Here is a 20,543-nt window from a genome sequence, read left to right on the forward strand (position 1 = left end):
TGTGCATGGTGTGAGGGTATGTTCTAGTTTCATTGCTTTGCATGCAGCTGTCCAGGTTTCCCAGCAATGCTTGCTGATGAGACTTTCCTTTTCCCATTTTATGTTCTTGCCTCCCTTGTCAAAGATGAATTGACCATAGGTGTCAGGGTTGATTTCCGGATTCTCTATTCTGTTGCATTGGTCTGTCTGTCTGTTTTGATACCAATACCACACTGTTTTGATGACTGTGGCTTTGTAGTATTTCTTGAAGTCTGGGAGAGTTATGCCTCCTGCTTGGTTTTTGTTTCTCAGGATTGCTTTGGTGATTCTGGGTCTTCTGTGGTTCCATATAAATGTTTGGATTGTTTGTTCTAGTTCTGTGAAAAATGTCATGGGTGATTTGATAGGGATTGCATTGAATCTGTAGATTGCTTTGGGTAGTATGGCCATTTTCACAATATTGATTTTTCCAATCCAGGAACATGGAATATCTTTCCATTTCTTTACATCTTCTTTGACTTCTTTGATTAAAGTTTTATAGTTCTCGGCATATAGGTCCTTTACCTCTTTGGTCAGGTGTATTCCCAGGTATTTGATTTTGTGAGGTACAATTTTAAAAGGTATCATATTTTTGTATTCCTTTTAGGACTATAGATTTTTAATTGCAAGTGACTAAGCTGATGAAGGCAAATACAACCATAATAAAGTAAAAACAATTAGACAAACAAAATAAAATTATACTTCATGTACTTTTATATATTTATAAATAGCACAACATAAAAATCCTAAAGGCTAATGCTATCAAGTTATTGCTGATTTTGTCCCAAAGACCAGAAGTTTCCATCACATGGCATGACACTTCTGTTTTCAGCTATTCTGATTATTTGAGGCTAATGTTAGAAATTAACTCATGAACCCGAGTCTCATGGTTCCCATGTTTAACTTATTTCTGACTTCTCTGATAATGTCATGAATAATTTATCTTTTGATGTCATCTGTGCCTCCCATAACATGCTCACTCTTCCCCACTCCACTTTACGTCAGTAGCATTTCATGTGTACAGACAGAGATGGGGCACAAAATGACTTATTTATTTCATTTTGTGCAATGAGAGCTTTTGAGAATTGGTGTCATTTGGAGAACTGTGATCTTTTTGTGTGTTTGTAAAAATATTTCAATCCAAAATACACTGACTAAAAATGTTAAGAGAAATATGTGTAGTTATGATTTTATAAAAAAGACAATTACTTTTATACAATAATTTTTAATATGAGAATATGACAAATGAAACTATTCTATGTCATATTTGGTTGAATATCAAATTTTGCTTTGTGTATCTATGCCAAGTGTGAGAAGTGCAAAAGTGGACTTCCCTTTTATAATCTTTTTTTTTCTTCAGTCTATTTTGCCACAGGGCTATTTTCAAGTATATCTAAGCATTTTATGTTTAGTTTTTATTTTCCACAAAGGTTTATTTCTTTTCCTGTGGTGTACATTTATTTTAAATACAAGATAAAAAATTTGGTCTGAAAAGGTTGAGAAACTGATGGGTAAAATGCAGCAAAAAGTTTCAAAACTTTTAAAAGCTGAACAAAAGAGATCAGTGACAAGGAAGATGATTTACCTCACTCTTGACAACTGCCCAAGAAATCATTCCTGCATGCATTCCTCCATCGTGAGCCACAATGCTTTCTCTTCCATGTTTAGCAATTCTGAAAACCCTTTGCTAACTCTAGTAACACATACTAAAAATAAATTTTATTGAAATATAATTGATTTCGAAGGCTGTGTTGGCTTGATGTATACACACACACACTGCTGGTGTGGCCCTAAAAAGCCAAAACAGTAAAAAGCAAAAAAGATATTGAGTATAGTTTCCTGAGCTATAGAGTAGTAGGTCTTTGTGGTTATCTATTTTATATATAGTGTGCATATTTTAATCCCCAAATCCTAATTTATCCATTCTCTTTCCCATAAATATTTTTCCTACCTCTGTGGGTCTATTTCTGTTTTGTAAATAAGTTCATTTGTTTGTTTCATTTTTAGGTCACACTTGAGGCACATGGAGGTTCCAAGGTTAGGGGTCAAATTGGAGCCACATCCATAGCAACTCATGATTTTGAGCCCCTTCTGTGACCTACACCACAGCTCAAGGCCACACTGGATCCTCCACCCAAAAAGTGAGGCCAGGGATCGCACCCACATCCTCATGGATCATAGCAGTATTCATTTCCACTGCAACACAAGGGGAACTCCAGTTTTGTAAATAAGTTCATGTGTAAACACATTACTTTTAAATGTGTTTACATTCAAATGCTTTTTGACTTACATTAGTGCATTTTCTTTGAACAATGAGTGCATTTTTCTACAGGGAAATTTTGGTATTTAAAGTTGGTATGGAAAGAACTAGTTTTTTTTTTTTTTCCATTGAAAATAATTGATTTTTTTTAAACTATTGCCCCATCACTTAGCAGAAGAAAATAAACCCTTAAACAAGGGTAGGTGTCATTTAAATTTGTCATTCGTTTGAAAAATTGTCAGGGGTTATCCAGAAATCTCTTCAACGCCTCCTTGACATCCTTCTTCCTTAAGCTATAAATGAGGGGATTCAGCATTGGTATCACTAGGGTGTAGAAGACCGAGGCCATCTTATCAGTGTCTAAGGAGTGGTTGGTCCTTGGTTTCAAATACATGAAAAAAAGGGTCCCATAGAACACGTGACAGCCAGTAAGTGAGAAGCACAGCTGGAAAAGGTTTATTGTCACCCCTCTGATGGATGTAGCCTCAAAACGGCAAGGGCGATGTTGAAATAGGATGTTGGAATGATAATTAAAGGGAAAAACAAGTTGGTCCCTGAAAAGGTAAACACTTCAGTTTCTGGAATGTAGGTATCAGAACAGGACAAGACTAACAGAGGGACATTATCACAGTAAAAATGATTGATCACATTGGATGAGCCATACCACACAGAGAACACACAGAAGAGACTGTCAGGGAAGTGGGCCAGACTGTAGAGGTGAAAAAGAGACACCAGGAGAAGGCAGATCTGTGGGGAAACCACCACCAAGTAGAGCAGGGGTTTGCAGATAACCACATAGCAGTCACAGGCCATGGCACCGCATGAAACTCTCAGCCATGATAAACGCTAAGAATCCACCCACTTGGGCTACACACCCATAGTAAGATATGGTTTTCTTTGTATCCAAGACATTAACCAGAATTTTAGGGGCAATGACAATAGAATTGCCAAGGTTAATGACAGCCAAATGCCAGAGGAAAAAGTACATGGGGGTTTGAAGTTGAGAGTCAGCTCTGGTGCGGGTGATGATGACCAAGTTTCCTCTCAAGGTCAGAGCATAGATCACCAGGAAAATACCAAAATGAGGGATCTGGAGCTCTGGGTGGATTGAGACCCCCATTGGAATGAATTCAGTCCCTCGAGTGAGATCTTCTGGAGCCATTTATTTTGCTGATTTTATCTTTCAACAGGGAAATGGAAAGAAATTAATAGATGGCAAAATGTTTTTGTTTTTGTTGTTTCCTATTAGATAACCAGATTCTTAAATATTTCTTTTAAAATCAGTTTACTTATGTTCACAAACAATTAAAAGTTTCAGATCTTTTAAATTGTTTTTCCTCTCCCCCTATTCACAATGTTGAGGAATACAACTATCCAGAGACCCATTTCTGGATCTTAAACCTGCTTGACCAAGTTATTAATGTATTTATGCACTGTAGGATATGGCTTATATTGGAAAGGTATGCATTGATTTATTATGATTATACATAGGTATTTTCATGCATATATAATGTATAAATTTCATGAAAATATACCTGCAGGTATATATGTGTATGTGTGTATTTACATATACATGCCTCTGTGTATGTGTTTGTGTTTCTAGTGATAAAAAAGTGCTACCTATAAGATGCTGATGAGCTATAGTGATACCTAGGTTTTCTTTTTTTCTGCTTACATGCTACAGGCCTTCTTTCCAGCCCAACCTTTGTCATCATCCTTGTATTTTCTTATTTCTATGGAAAAATCTTTCAATATCCTGGTTTTTTTCCTCAACAGTCATTATATCACTACTCTGATTCAACCAGGAGACCTACACTTCAATACTGTTCCTTCTTATAACCATTCAGAAATTCTTTTTTATAATTTTTTTTATTTTTTTATTTATTTTGTTGTTGTTGTTGTCGTTGCTATTTCTTGGGCCGCTCCCACGGCATATGGAGGTTCCCAGGCTAGGGGTTGAATCGGAGCTGTAGCCACCGGCCTACGCCAGAGCCACAGCAATGCGGGATCCGAGCCGCCTCTGCAACCTACACCACAGCTCATGGCAACGCCGGATCGTTAACCCACTGAGCAAGGGCAGGGACCGAACCCGCAACCTCATGGTTCCTAGTCGGATTCGTTAACCACTGCGCCACGACGGGAACTCCCCAGAAATTCTGAATATGCTTTTATTAAATCACATTTCCTTTCTTTGATCAAATGAACCAGTCCTGTTCTAGCTATCCCTCTATCTTTTAGCTCCTTAGATAACATCTTAATTTTGTTTTAGAAGGCCTTTCTTTTCTTTCGTTCGTTCGTTCGTTCGTTCTTTCTTTTTTACCTTTTTATGGCCATACCTGATGCATACGGAAGTTCCTGGGCCAGGGGTTGAATCTCAGAGCTGGAGCTGCAGCCTATGCTACAGCCACAGCAACACTGAATCTAAGCAAACTACACCAGAGGTTGCAGCAACACTGGTTCCTTAATCCACTGAGTGAGGCTGGGGATTGAACCCAAAACCTCACAGAGACAACGTCGAGGCCTTAACCCACTGAGCCACAACAGAAACGCCCACTCTCCCTTCTTAATTAAAAGAGACTTACACCTCTCTTCTTTAAAGTTAAAGCCACTTTTGATTTTTAAAAGTGTGTAAGGTATAGGTTGATCTGTTTATTTTGCTTGCAGAGAGAAATGAGTGATGGAGGAGTTACCATTATTTAGCATGCAATGTATTCTGTGCCCAGAACATACCAAACTCTTTGAAATAATGATTTCATTATTCTGCAGAAGTGACCTAGAAGGTGGATATATTATTTAATACATCTGATGAGACAATTTAGACCCAACGAGATTCACTTTTTCAAAGAGTCTGTATGGGATATTTGTTAATGGCATGGTATTGTGATTTAATTTTTTGTGTTTCTTGCACATAAAGCAACTTAGTGAATGTTTCACTCTGAGGTAATATATTCAATAAATGTATCCTTAATTTAAACAGATGAAAAAAGAGCATTGGATAGCAATTATTTTTCACTAAATTTGTGCAATTAACTATTGAATAGGAGGACATTTGTGTATATCCTTATCTATTATTAATTATTTTTTAGTGAAATGTAACTGATGACACACCTAGAATTCTTTTTAATTTGGTTAGTACATGTCATTGAAATAAAATTTCTGCAAACAGCCTCAGTTTTCTCCTATTGTTGGATTTAGCATTTGACCTTTATAAGAATCTCTTTTAATTTTTCCAAACAGTGCTTTTTTGATTTGTTTTGCTTTTTCAGAGCCACTCTTGTGGCATATGGAAGTTCCCAGGCTAGGGGTTAAATTGGAGCTGCAGCTGTTGGCCTATGCCACAGCCAGAGAACTGCCAGATTTGAGCCATGTCTGTGACCTACCCCACAGCTCATGGCAGTGCCAGATCCTTAACACACTGAGTGAGGCCAGGTTTGGAACCCACATCCTCATTGATCCTAGTTGGGTTCCTTCAAATAGTTTTTTAATTGTTTTTGAAAACAATTAATACGTTTCCTAAAATAATGAATTTTGAGTAAATATAATTGTAAAAGATACATAGTGTTAATTATTTATGTCGTTATTTACTGGAAATTAATTTGAATAGCTTCCGATGTTATTTCAAGACTATGGTCTATTGGTCTCTAACTATAAAAATAGATGTGGACTGTGTTAGGGACAAACACAGCAACTCACCATGGGTCCTCAGGGTCCACTAGCAACAGAGAGATTGATTGTGGACACCGGGGACTCTTTCCATCCTAGGGTTTATCACCCTGGGCAACATAGAAAACAGGAAGGGGAGAAAACTTTTTTCTGTTGACATTAAATAACTAAAAAATCTTTCTTGGAGACCTAGAATCCTTTATTTCAAAGACACTTTGGGAGTTTCTTTTCAGGGTAGAGCACCTCTAAAAACATCCATTAATTCTGCCAGTTCTAGGCAGAACACATTCCTTTTTAGGTTAAGGGGAGATATACTCCCTGAGACGACTAGTCATTACTCTGTACAAAGGTTCAAACAGTCTAATTTATCAATAGTGATGCTAGAAATTCGTACTCAAGTTGTATCACCACCACTTCCACTTAGCACTCAGTGGACGGAGATGTGAGTGACTTGGAAAAGAGAACAGAGTAGATACCATCTCTGTTCTGAGTCTGATCTGAGCTGATAGTTTCCAAGTTGCCTCTTCTCATCCAGAATTAGTAACAATAAGGTATTTGGTTTTACCTACCTGAACACAGAGATTGGCTGAGACTGATCCTAAGGCCTTTGCGTGAAGAGTGCTAAAGTGTTTTTACAAGAGTCTGAAAGTCCCCGAAGACCCTCACACTGAAATCTCTGTTCGTGGTCCCAGTCCCTGAACATGAGAACCAGAATTCCCAGATACAGGTCTGATTCCCAGATACAGGTCTGATTCCCCACAGAAAGAAAGACAAACTGAAGGCTCGTTAGTCAAGTCTCTGTGCAAAAATATTGCCCAAAGAGTGAAAATGTGGAGATAGCCCAGGAACGTGCTTAAGTAACATATTGAGTAACTTAAATGCGATGACTCCCCCCATTGTTTGAATTGTTTTGAATTGTATCCTTTATTTTCTGAGGAGTGTTGCTGATGGCCCTGAGATGGAAAAAATCCAACAGATATAAAGCACGTGACTCTGGCCCTCATGTTCAATTTAATGTGAATGTTGGAACTGATACTGAATGCAGAGCAAAATCATTGTCTATGTCAAGAACAAACATTGGTTTATTTGCCATAAAAATCAGATGATGTACAACATACAGTTAAAACGGAAATGTCAGTATAGACACAATAACAATATTTTAATGAAATTATTAGGACACCTATTATATACAGGGTACAGTTTCTAGCTTTATTTAAAATTATTTGGATGGAAAACATATTTTTTCACATAATCCTGTGAGCTTCCTTTCAGCATATGAGAATGTTGTCATTAAATACTGATAACACTTCTTAATTTTACATGTGTGCGGTATTTTCGAGTCAACAACTTTATAGAAGAAAGGCTATGTCTAAATAAGTTACTTTTGCATGAATACCTTTTAAAATAATGCCCGGGAAAGAGTCGACATTCAAAAGATATTCGTTGACTGACTGACTGGGGGATGAATGATGCATACATGAATGAAGAAGTACAATATCCATCCTAAAATTATGAAGTTATTAGGTTTTTAGTTCCTAGGACCATAGTCTTTCTTTAATATAATTTTAACTTTGATAAAGAATCAATAACAAGTCACATATCTTCCTCTAGAATATTTATTACTATAGAGTAGGGGCACAAGTGTTCTTAGTGTTAATACCTAAAAATATTGCAGAGCTTTTTGGCTTTCAAATAAATGAAGTAACAGACACATTGTGGAGAATAAAAAGAAAATTACAAAGATTTTTTACCAACACTAATCTACTCATTACAATGATTTAAATCCTTGAGGTTCTTTGCAGAGTTCAGATATACACTTGAAAGTTGTTTTTTCCTCCCTCTGTAATGTTCTTTGCATGTTGTCTTTCATGTGACCAAAGACACTGCCTGTACTAGATTCATCTTACAAAACTGTCATTCCCTCATCAGCTCTGCCAACTATCCCATCAATTTAGCATTCCTATAACATGGTAAAGGTTTTTTTTTAATATTTATTTTGCAATTTCCATTGTTATTGATGTTTTATTTTACAAACTGATCTCTCATTTGTAGCTTAGTACTCATTGAACTAGAGGCATTTTCTATTTCCTGAGTCTTCAATATGCTATTTAATAAACATACCTTGATCAACCAGACAAAACTCTAAGACACTACCATCACTGGATCACTAAATCTCACTATTCAAAATATTCGTCCGAAATACACACATAAATAAATATGCTGAAAAATTGCTGACACTGTATTTCCATCACCCAATTAAACAATAGATTTATCTTAATTACATTGTTTTAAAGTAACACAAAACTATATATACATTAAATTTCCATTGATTCAACCTCTCCCATTTTCATTCCCTCTACCACATCTGGAGGCAAAGAACTATTAAATAATTTAACATTTTTCTGTTTTCTAAATCATTTAACTTATATTTACTGTAATAAGAACCCTAAATATCTCTCCTCAACAAATTTTTAAGTATACACTATAGTGAGATTAACTGTAGCTACAATGTTGTATGACAGATCTCTAGAATTCAATCATCATACGTAACTGAAACTTTATACCTATTAACCGCCAACTCCAGTTCTCTCCTTCCCTTTGTTTCTGGCAACCACCATTCTTTGCTTCTGGGTGTTTGACTCATATAAATGGTATCAAGCAGTATTTGTCCTTCTGTGATTAGCTTATTTCACTTGGTAATATGTCCTTAAAGTCCATCTGTATTCTTTTTTCTTAAAAATACTTTTATTATTATGTTCTTGGATTCATTATATATATATATATATATAAAATGTATTTTATATATATGTATGCTCAATATATACTCAATGGACACTGAATATCTACATACAAATTACTGAAGTCAGACCCCTAAATTATACACAAAAATTAACTCAAAATGGATCAACAATCTAAATAAAAGGGATAAAGTTATAAAACTCTCAGAAAAAAATAAAGAAGTAGATATTCATGATTTCGATTTGTAAATGTATTCTTACACATGACACCAAAATTGCAACTGACAAAAGAAAAAAATAGATAAATTGGATTTTATTTAAATTAAGTATTTTGAACATCAAAGGACATTATCAGGAAAGTACAAAGATAATCTATGGAATGGAAGAACATTTTTGTAAACTATGCATCTGACAAAGGTCAAATTTCTAAATAAGGAACTCCTAAAACTCAACAACTAAAAGTAAAATAATATATATAAATAGGCAAAAATAATTTTGGTTTTTTTCCCCAAAGAAATTAAAGAGGCCAAGAAGACATGAAAAGATACTTAACATTATTCAGACATTAGGGGGATGTGTATCAAAACCACAATGAGATACTAATTGCCACCAACTTGAAGAAAACAAACAAACAAACAAACAAACAAAAAAACAGAAACAGAAAATAGCAAATGTTGAGGATATGGAAAAAATTGATTTCTATGTGTATTAAATTGTGAGAATGTTAAATATAAAATAGTTCAGCTGCTGTGGGAAACAGTCTGGTGCTTTCTTAAAAGTTAAATGTAAAATTACTGTAAGACTCCAAAATCAACCTACTTATATACTCAAAAAAATTGAAAGAAGATAATCAAACAAGGACATGTACATGTAGCATTATTCACAATCGCCAAAAGATGGACTGATGTCTAATGTCCAGCAAAAGATGAATGAATAAACACATTTTGGTATGTGTATACAATTGGGTATTATTAATCCAGAAAAAAAAATGTAATGAGCTATCTCACAAAAAGGAATAAAGTGCTTAGGAATAGACTTAACAACAGAAGTGTAAGGTGTGTCAACTGAAAACTACCAAACATTGAGCAGAGCAATTAAGGAATAGACAAGTGAATGGAAAGATACCCTGTGTCCACATGGATTGGAAGATTTAACATTGGTAAAATACCCATACTACCCCAAATTGTTCTGCAGATTCAGAGCAATCCCATTAAAACCCCAATGTCATTTTTTACAGAAATAGAGAAACAATCCTAAAAATCTTATGAAACCACAAAAGACCACAATAAAATAAGGACTGGTAAAATTCTCATCATGTTACAACAGGTGGGAATCTTGAAAACACGCTGATTGAAAGAAGCCAGGCATAAGAGGTAATGTTTAGTGTGAAATATCCAGAATAGATAAATTCATAGGACTGAATGCATATTGATGGTAGCCAGCAGCTGGAGAGGAGGGAGTAATGTTGAGAAATTATGTCATGAACACTTAGAAGATACTGAAATGAAAGTAGGTAGAGATGTGGTTATACAATAATTATCACTGAGTTATGTTGTTTAAAATGATTAATATTACAGTATCCATACATTATTTAAAATAAACTTAAATACAGTTAGCATGTTTAACTGTTATTTGTGTCTTTTTCAGTGACGTTCCCAATTTTGTATTTTCCCATATAATTTGCATATATTCTCTATAATAAATTGTGTTACAATAAATTTTGCCTATTATATGCAATAAAATAGTGGATTTTTTGTCTGTTTGTTTTGTTGTTGCACCTGCAACATATGGAAGTTCCTGGGTCAGGAATCAAATCCAAGCTACAGCTTGGATCCAAGTCACAGCGAGCTATGTCACAGCTGTGGAAATGCAGAGTATGTAACACAAGTTGCCACAGCAGGAACTCAAAATAATTGTCTTTAACATTTCTTTATTTTGCCCTATGTTTTACAGAAATTTCAAATTTGGTGAAGCTACATTATTTGCTATTTGCAAATTACCCAACTTAAAAAATTAACTAAGGGGTTTCTGCTAACCTCAAATACTCTGAAATGTATTAACAATTTACATATTTTCCTAAAAATAATTGTTTTTCCAAAATGAATATAACATAAGAATAAAATCGACTTTCCATATTCACATTAATTAGTCTTTTTAGCATAAAAATTCCTTTTTTAAATGAAATTGAAACTCTTTATATACTCCTTTCTCTTCCTATTAATCTTGGCCCAGATCCTATCACGTTAACTTTCTAACCAGAGTAACTCCACATGTTCAATTTGCATTCCTAAGAAAGTTATTATTAGTTAATTTATGCTTATATACACATTAACAAAACAATAGAGTTTTATATAATTTTTAAAGTTAAATTATGTGATCAAGCACATGTCTTGTTCTGCAAAATGTTTTTTTCATTGATGTGTATGATTTTGGACTTGTCCATATTAATTCATTTAGCTATATACACCATTCTCCAATTTGGCTGGCACTAAAGACCTACTTGAATTTGCACATATTGTGTATTATCCCCAAACCACAGGCTGGAATTTGATTGCTGCCAATGCATAAATCTAAGGGTGGAGGCACAGTTTTCTGAACTGGAGGCAGATACCAATGATTCCATGCAAAGTGGTATGAGATCACAAGCTTTCATTTTCCTATTGATTTTTTGTTATTCAATCAGCCTAGCCAGATATAATTATGGATGTTATTATAATTGCCAATATTGGAGCCTACATATCTGAGTTATATGGAGATAAAAGAAAATAATGCACAACATTATAAAATTAGGATTACATACAAATGTGCTCATATTTGTGTGTCATATCAATCACCATAGCTTCTACACACATACATATACACATATATACACACATATACATACATGAAGAGAAAGCATTCTGTAGCCCCAAAAGTGATGTGTGTGTATATATATATATATATACATCAGTAGAACATTTCAAGAAGCAAATGTATAATAGCTTTTTCTGTACAGTAGAGGGTTGGCTACAATCTTTATTTTAAAATATTCCAGAAGAAAAGAAACATTCATAAATTAAAACAAAAAATGTTCATCTATTCTTGATATTGAGGAAAAGAACATCACTCTCAATTTTTTAACTTAATTTTTATAGCTAAAATATACTTTATTAACAAACCAGTTTTCCCCAAACACTTTCTTCATTGCCTTCTTGACATCTTTGTTCCTTAAACTGTAGATAATGGGATTCAGCATGGGGATCACAATGCTGTAAAATATTGACACTATCATGTCATGGTCCAAAGCATAGCTGGAACTTGGTCTCACATACATGAAGAGAACAGTACCATGAAAAATTGACACTCCAGTTAGGTGAGAGCCACATGTAGAGAAGACTTTTCTTCTCCCTTCAGCAGAATGCATCCTCAGAATAGCCAACAGAATGAAACCATAGGAGATCAGGACAATCAGAATAGTGACTAGTTCAATAGAACCCACAAAGTAGAAGAGGAGAAGCTGGTTTGTGTGAGTGTCAGAACAAGAAATAGCAAGGAGTGGGGGGATGTCACAGAAGACATGCTTAATTTCATTGGAGGCACAGAAGGATAGACTAAATGTGGCCACTGTGTGTACAGAAGCGTGCAAGATGCCACCAACATAGGAAGCAATGATGAGTGTCACATAGATTCTGGGGGACATGGTAACTGAATACAGGAGGGGGTTGTAGATGGCTACATAGCGATCATATGCCATTGCAGCCAAGAGAAAGCATTCTGTAGTCCCAAAAGTGATAGAGAGAAGCATCTGTGCTGCACATCCAAGCAATGAAATAATTTTGGTTTTTGACAAAAAATCTGCTAACATTTGTGGGGTAATCACTGAAGAATAGCAGGCATCCACAGATGAAAGTGCACTCAGAAAATAGTACATAGGGTTGTGGAGCCGGGAATCCCCAATGACCAATATAATCAGTCCTAAATTTCCCATCAGAGTAAATAGGTAGATTGTTAGAAACAGGAAGAATAAGATGATCTGCAGTTTAGGGTTGTCTGTGAAACCCCTCAGTACAAACGCAGTAACCTCAGTGGCATTCTTCATATTGAAACTTCATGGAACAGATTTAAACATAAAATTACAATTTATTTACTACAAAAGAATTAAAAAAAAAAAAACAAAAAACAAAAAACACTGTGACTTGAGAGAACCTGAGCTATGTCCTCAGGTTTTGTGGGAATGTGTAATTTCCCAGTGGCAGTCAGAAGATTGTGACAAGTTAGTTGAGTGAAGTGTGAATGCCACTCACTGAAGAATCAAATGGCAATATCTGGATGTTCATCTGCTGGATGAATTCATATTATTTCTAAAATTGTTATTCTTAAAAATTATTATTTCTACATTGAGAACTATGTCTAGATACTCATGTCGCAACAGAAAAAAGGGTGGGGGAAAAAACTGTAACTGCAATGTATACATCTAAGGATGACCTGACCCCCTTGCTGTACAGTGGGAAAATAATAATAAAAAAAAAAAAACTAAAAAAAAAAATTATTATTTCTAAAATTATCAGGTTCACTGGTTAATTTATCACTGGATGCTACTACCTGTTTTCACATTAAATTACATTAAAACACCAACTGATTCACTAAAAAAATAATTTCCTTCTGACAGGAAGACACATGAGATGGAATATCAACGTACAGATCATTGGAATAGAATATCAGCATTCTAGGCTTTTCTTAATGGTGTAAAATGATTTGCTATAATCCAGTCACCTGTAGAATGAGAAAGTTAACATATGTTTTTATAATACTGGAGTAAATCTTTTCTAAATGTGAGGAAGCATCATAAGAAAAAGATCAGCCTCAATACAATTACTTATAGTAGTTCAATGTCATACCTTCTTCAAGACAAATAACATAGGATTTAGAGTCTGAAAGTATCTGTTCATAGGCCAGGTTCATGATTAAAAGCCCTGTGTGATGTTAGGCTTGCACTCCAAAGTTTACCCTCTTTATACCAGTAATTTATGTGAATGCCCAAGCAGACAAAGTAGTACATAATGACACAGACTATTAAAATGTGTAAAGCAATAAATACACAAAGCAGTTTCCTTTAAAAAGTTCAGTTTTGGTTACAAATTTAAGATGACCATATAATTGAACTTTGGTCATCAGAGGTATACATTTTTAAAACATTAGAAAATATTGGATCACAAATTTAATATTATAACTTAATAACTTTAAATGTATGTGATCTGAGTCTTAATCCAGATATTCTAGTCCTTACCTACATGTAATATATTGTTTTGTGATTATTAATATGCACCAAAATATCATTTTACCAGCGTTAAATGCAGAGAATCAAATTTGGATTTTTCTTTTTTTCCTCTACTCACTCTTTACATCTCTGGATTAAAGAATAAAGAAGTGTTCCCCTCCTGGCACAGCAAGTTACGAACCCAATGTTGTCACTGCAGTGCCTTGAGTTGCTGCTGTGGTGGGGTTAGATGCCTGGCCTGGGAAATTCTATATGCCATAGACAAGGCAAAATAAAATAAAATAAAATTGTGAATTGTGTGTTTTGTTGAAACCGAAAAATATGCATACCAATCACCACAATTCCATGTTCTACATTACGGTGAACTTCAGTTTACTTGGGTAAATGAGATAGTGAAACACTACACGTTTAAATACTTTATAATTCTCTTGAAACAGACATTTCAGCTAGAAGCCAAAATAAAAGTTATACTGAGTAAAACTAATTCAATATTAGAATGTGTTGAAAGCATTCAGAGCTATAAAAAGTAATTCTTGAAGAATTTAGTAATCTGGGACCAACGTTAATGTAAAGCTTCTTCTAAAAATTCAATTTCAATGGAAGGCAGAAAATCCAAATGTCTTTGGGTCAACCTAGAAACACTAAGTTCACAAAGGTGGGGAAATATAATAAGAGCCATGTACCAAGCACATGTAACAGGAATGGGCTTTTGTATGCATTCCTATATTTCCCTTGTATAGGGTCTCTCACAGCTAGTAAGTGCTAGAACCAAGAATTTACCCAAGGTCTCCAGCATAGTATATCCATTTTTCACCATTTTTTACTGCCTCCTGTAACACCCTGGCCTCATTCTGTAACTGACCTCCACTTGCCACTCTCAGTGAAATAAAACATGATTGTTGATGCATCTTTAGATGTTTTTAAAATATGTTGAAGACTGGAAAAACTGTGGGAAATAATACAGTTTAAAGTAGACTTACATTTAAAGTAGATTCTATATTGCAAAGTCAAAAACAAAAATATAATTGACTGTTTTTCTCATTATAGCAAAATATAAGCATTCTGATAGGTGGCTAGGTCAATTGTTTTCTTGCCTTCCACTGACAAATTTTCCTAAATGTGCTTATTTTAAACAGATATGTCTCCTGTGAATAAAATAAAAACATATGCTCAATTTGAAGCACTCTTTTTAACTCTGCAGAAATTCAATTTTTTCCATTTTCTCTATTGTATTTAGTTACCTTTGCAATAGGTGACAACTAAAGGATTGAGTAGTAAGAATTCAAAACATATTAGTACTGATATTTTAGGTCCTACCTCCTAATTTATTCTGCAAATGACCTGAAATTTCCTCTTGCCTGTGAAATAACAAAGGCAGGTTTAGATACATTGAATTGATATGGATTGCTTATATCCACTTATTCAGCTAATTGATGAAACCACAGGAGTTGCCTCTAGGGGAATATGATCCAATTATCCTCTGGTTCAAAACAGCAACAAGATGATTCACTCCATGTTGCTCTTTATTGAAAAAATGGAGTCCTTCAGCCTCTGATTTACAATGATGCTTTAGAGATTTGTATTTCCCTGATGATTGGTGATGTTTTTACTTTGTTTATTTTATTTTATTTTATTTTATTGCATTGCATTGCATTGCATTGCATTGCATTGCATTGCATTTTATTGGTCTCTTGGCCATTTGTATGTCTTTAGAGAAATGTCTGTTCACATGGTTTGCAAATATTTTCACCTATTCTTCAGGTTGCCTTCTCAATCTGTTGATTGTTTCCTTTGTTGTGCATATTTTTAGTTTGATATAGTCCCGCTTATCTTATTTTGCTTTAGTTGCCTATGTTTATGATGTCATATCCATTAAATTATTACTAATCTCAGTGTCATGATGCTCTTTTAAAATATTTTCTTTTGTAAGTTTTATAGTAGCAAGTCTAATATTTAAGCCTTTAAGTTGGCTTTTGTTCATGGTGTAAGATGAGGTTAAGTTTCATTTTTTTACATGTGGATATCCAGTTTTCCAAAAGCAGTTTGTTGACATGACTATCCTTGTCCCATTGTGTGATATTGATACTCTTGTTGAAGATCAATTGACCAAATAAATATATGCGAATTGATTTGGGGGCTTTTTTAAAACACTGTTGCATTGGTCTACATGTGTGTTTACATCAATACCATATGGTAGAAGTACTGTAGATTTGTAATATATTTTGAAATCCGAATATATGACGACTCCAGATTTATTCTTTTTTTTAAAATTTTTTTCCCCTGTACAAGGGTATCAAGTTATCCTTACATGTATATATTTCTTTCCCCCAACCTTTGTTCTCTTGCAACATGAGTATCTAGGCATAGTTCTCAATGCTACTCAGTAGGATCTCCTTGTAAATCTATTCTAAGTTGTGTCTGATAAGCCCAAGCTCCTGATCCCTCCCACTCCCATCAGGCAGCCACAAGTCTATTCTCCAAGTCCATGATTTTCTTTTCTGTGGAAAGGTTCATTTGTGCTGGATATTAGATTCCAGTTATGAATGATATCATATGGTATTTGTCTTTGTCTTTCTGGCTCATTTCACTCAGTATGAGATTCTCTAGTTCCATCCATGTTGCTGCAAATGGCATTATGTCATTCTTTGTTATGGCTGAGTAGTATTCCATTGTGTATACATAGCACATCTTCCGAATCCAGTCATCTGTCGATGAACATTTGGGTTGTTTCCATGTCTTGGCTATTGTGAATAGTGCTGCAGTGAACATGCGGGTGTCTGGATATATGCCCAGGAGTGGGATTGCGGGGTCATATGGAAGTTCTTTGTATAGATTTCTAAGGTATCTCCAAATTGTTCTCCATGGTGTCTGTACCAGTTTAAATTCCCACCAACAGGGCAGGAGGGTTCCCTTTTCTCCACACCCCCTCCAGCACTTGTTATTTGTGGATTTATTAATGATGGCCATTCTGACTGGTGTGAGGTGGTATCTCATGGTTGTTTTGATTTGCATTTCTCTTATAATCAGCGATGTTGAGCATTTTCTCATGTGATGCTGGCCATCTGTATATCTTACCTGGAGAACAGTCTATTCAGGTTTTTTGCCCATTTTTCCATTGTTTGATTGCCTTTTTTGCTGTTGGGTTGTGTAAGTTGCTTATACATTCTAGAGATTAAGCCCTTGTCTGTTGCATCATTTGAAACCATTTTCTCCCATTGTGTAAGTTGTCTTTTTGTTTTCGTTTTGGTTTCCTTTGCTATGCAAAAGCTTTTCAGTTTGATGAGGTCCCATGGGTTTATTTTTCCTTTTATTTCTGTTGCTTTGGGAGACTGACCTGAGAAAATAGTCATGATGTTGATGTCAGAGAATGTTTTGCCTATGTTCTCTTCTAGGAGTTTGATGGTGTCCTGTCTTCTATTTAAGTCTTTCAGCCATTTGGAGTTTATTTTTGTGCATGGTGTGAGGGTGTGTTCTAGTTTCATTGCTTTGCATGCAGCTGTCCAGGTTTCCCAGCAACATTTGCTGAAGAGACTTTCCTTTTCCCATTTTATGTTCTTGCCTCCCTTGTCAAAGATGAATTGACCATAGGTGTCAGGGTTTATTTCTGGGTCCTCTATTCTGTTGCATTGGTCTGTCTGTCTGTTTGATACCATTTCTGTATACCAGCAATGAATTATTAGAAAAGGAATATAAAAATACAATACCTTTTCAAATTGCACCTCAAAAAATCAAATACCTCAGAATACACCTGACCAAAGAGGTAAAGGACTTATATGCTGAGAACTATAAAACTTTAATCAAAGAAATCAAAGAAGATGTAAAGAAATGGAAAGATATTCCATGTGCATCATGGACTGGAAAAATCAATGTTGTAAAAATGGACATACTACCCAAAGCAATCTACAGATTCAATGCAATCCCTATCAAATTACCCATGACATTTTCCACAGAACTAGAACAAACAATCCAAAAATTTATATGGAACAACAAAAGACCCAGAATCGCCAATGCAATCCTGAGAAATGAAAACCAAGCAGGAGGCATAACCCTCCCAGATGTCAAAAATATTACAAAGCCACAGTCATCAAAACAGTGTGGTACAGATTTATTCTTGAAGATTTCTTTGGATATTTGGGGTCTTTTCTTTTTTACAGCTTGCCCTATTTCTATTAAAAAAAACTGATTTTTTGATAAGGATTGCACTGATTTTTTAGATTGCTTTGGGTAGTATGGATATTTTGTCAAATGTAAAGTGAAACTATAATTGCTCATCACCTGTTAGGATGGTTATTTTAAAAAAGCAACAGGTATTGCAAAGGATATGGAGAAAGGAAACCATTGGACACTTTTGACATGAGTGTAACTTTTTACAGCCATTACAGAAAACAACATAGAGGTTTCTCAAAAAAATAAAATGAAAATGAAACTAACATATGATCTAGAAACCAATACTGGGTATTTATCTGAAAGAATTAAAATCAGGATCTTAGAGAGAAACTGCACTCCCATGTGAACATTACTCCCAACAATCAAGATATGAAGACAGCTTAAATGTCTATGTATGGAAAAAATGGATTAAAAATCTGGTGTGTACATATAACAGAATACTATTCAGCCTTAACAACAGAGGAAATTCTGCCATTGCAATTACAGGGATGGATCTGGGGGACATATGCTAAGGAAAATAAATCAGACAGAGAAAGACAGGTCCAGCTCCTTTGTTCTGTATCCCCAGTAGATTCATTTCCCCCCATATGAGCAGCGGGTGCCAGGCACAGTGAACACCAGTTGAGGACCACTTGCTTCATGTGGGTCCCCTTTGATGTGGACAACAACCAGGTAGACCAGGTACTACTGTGCCATCTTGTAGAAGCCCATGGAAGGAAAGGCAGAGCAAGACCAAATTTCTTCCAAGGTCACACAGCTGTTGGCCAATGAGGGCAGGAATAAAACCCACACTGGCTGACTTCAGAGGTGATGAGGTTACATGGCAACGCTACAACAGCCTCTCACTTACCAGTTTGTATCAAGCAGACATTAGGCTTGATACAGTATAGTGGACTCACAGTGGCCACAAACTCTGCAAAATCACTCCATAAAGATGTGGAGCCTTATTTCCATCTACTTGACTCTTGGCTGAGCCCACAGCTAGTTTTGTCCAATAGGATGTGACAGAAATGAAGTCAGGCAACTTCTGAGGCTGAGCCTTCAGACAGCTGTGGTTCCCACCCTACTCTCAGAACAGCCCACTTCTTGGAAGCCAGCTCCCACATAAGGGGTCTATCACTCCAAGCCCAAGAGGGCCACACGCAGAGAGCATGGGGAAAGTCAGGATTTCTGGAGGGGACTGAATACCACCAGCTCATCCCATATGAAAGCTAAGCCTACAGGGTCCCAAGAAAATAAAACTTATTTTTTACTTTTTTTCCTCCTTCAAAGGTAGTTTATTTATTTATTTTTTTTATTGAACTATGGTTGATTTACAATGTCTTGTTAGTTTCTGGTGTATAGCAGCCATTCTTTTTCATATTGTTTTCCATTATATGTTATCATAAGACAATGAATATAGTTCCCTTCGCTATACAGTAGGGCCTTGTTTATCTATTTTAAACAAGATATTGTATCTGTTAATCCCAAACTCTTAATTTATCCCCTCCTTCCCCTTTGGTAACCATAAGTTTGTTTCTTAGGTCTGTGAGTCTCTTTGTTTTGTGTAAAATAAATTCATTTCTAGCATTCCTTTTTACATTCCACATCTAGGTGATATCATATTTGTCTTTTTCTGTGTGACTAGTGTGTCGACTAGTGTGTCACCTAATGTGTCCCTGTAAATAAAATGGTTGTTGTTTTAAGTCCATAAGTTTCAGGGTTGTTTTTCTCAAGCAGCGGTTGATGACAGGCGAGCATCCCAGCTAGACTCGAATTTGCTCTAAGAGTGCGGGTGGGGGTAGGTCTCTCCCTGCTAACTGCTGGACAGCACTGGCCACTGAGCACAGCCTTCAACCACCTTGCCCTGGGGAAAAAAAAAAGCAAGACTTTAATGGACATCCCACCACCTCAAGAAGCTGCAACAGGATCACTGACACACAGGTGGAAAGTTCCTCAGAGTATCTTCAAACAGGAGGAGAGCACCCCGCCACCTCCCATGGCTAGCCCCTGCACCCCTCCCCCACCCTGAATCATAAAAATGGCCCAGAAAACTACCCCCAGCTCTCCACCCCCTAGAAAACACCACCCCACTTCAGGCCAAGGGTTCCCAACCAGGACCCACAAAGGTCCAACCAGAAATAGATTCTTTCCCTCTGGGCAGTGGGAAGTCTATGCAAGGAAACAGGAAAAGGGTTCGTGATCAGAGCTGACATAGGAGGAAGCACAGGGATGTGAGTCACTGGAAGATGGAAATAACTGCAGCCACATGAATTGCCTTCACAACCAGGTAGAACAGTAGAGACAATGCGTGAAGTCAAATGGACTAGGCATGGGGGAGGACACACAATGCTTTTGCTCAGTGTCCTGTCTGATCCTCCATCCTCAGCAGAGCCCATCCTCACTGGCTGAGCACCTATTGTATGCTCTGGTACTGGGCCCACCAAGGTGAACAGGACAG

At 35.9% G+C, this 20,543-nt stretch overlaps 1 protein-coding gene and 1 pseudogene across 1 annotated transcript; both read right to left on the bottom strand.

The window, feature by feature from the left end:
* Window positions 1-2,523: 2,523 nt before the first annotated feature.
* On the bottom strand, window positions 2,524-3,440 carry LOC100621340 (olfactory receptor 8J2-like; annotated as a pseudogene).
* An 8,360-nt stretch (window positions 3,441-11,800) lies between these two features.
* On the bottom strand, window positions 11,801-12,757 carry LOC100737061 (olfactory receptor 5T2-like). The gene is made up of 2 exons (XM_085011682.1): window positions 12,099-12,757; window positions 11,801-11,927 (listed from the first exon to the last, which is right to left on the bottom strand). Exons 1-2 carry the CDS (start codon window positions 12,755-12,757, stop codon window positions 11,801-11,803), a joined length of 786 nt encoding a protein of 261 aa, XP_084867808.1.
* Between the last annotated feature and the right edge of the window lie 7,786 nt (window positions 12,758-20,543).

The sequence above is a fragment of the Sus scrofa genome, chromosome 2, assembly GCF_054392235.1.
Source record: "Sus scrofa isolate SSC_HxYL_T2T_F1_AM1 chromosome 2, Sscrofa_HxYL_maternal_Yorkshire_Landrace_v2.0, whole genome shotgun sequence".
Taxonomy (NCBI): Eukaryota; Metazoa; Chordata; class Mammalia; order Artiodactyla; family Suidae; genus Sus; species Sus scrofa.

Excerpts from the sequence above, each read along its gene's own strand:
- LOC100737061 (XM_085011682.1), bottom strand. The coding sequence starts at position 12,757 with ATGAAGAATGCCACTGAGGTTACTGCGTTTGTACTGAGGGGTTTCACA. Across the intron at positions 11,928-12,098 it reads ATCTCCTATGGTTTCATTCT|CATTGTGATCCCCATGCTGA; the intron begins GTTGGCTATTCT and ends AATATTTTACAG.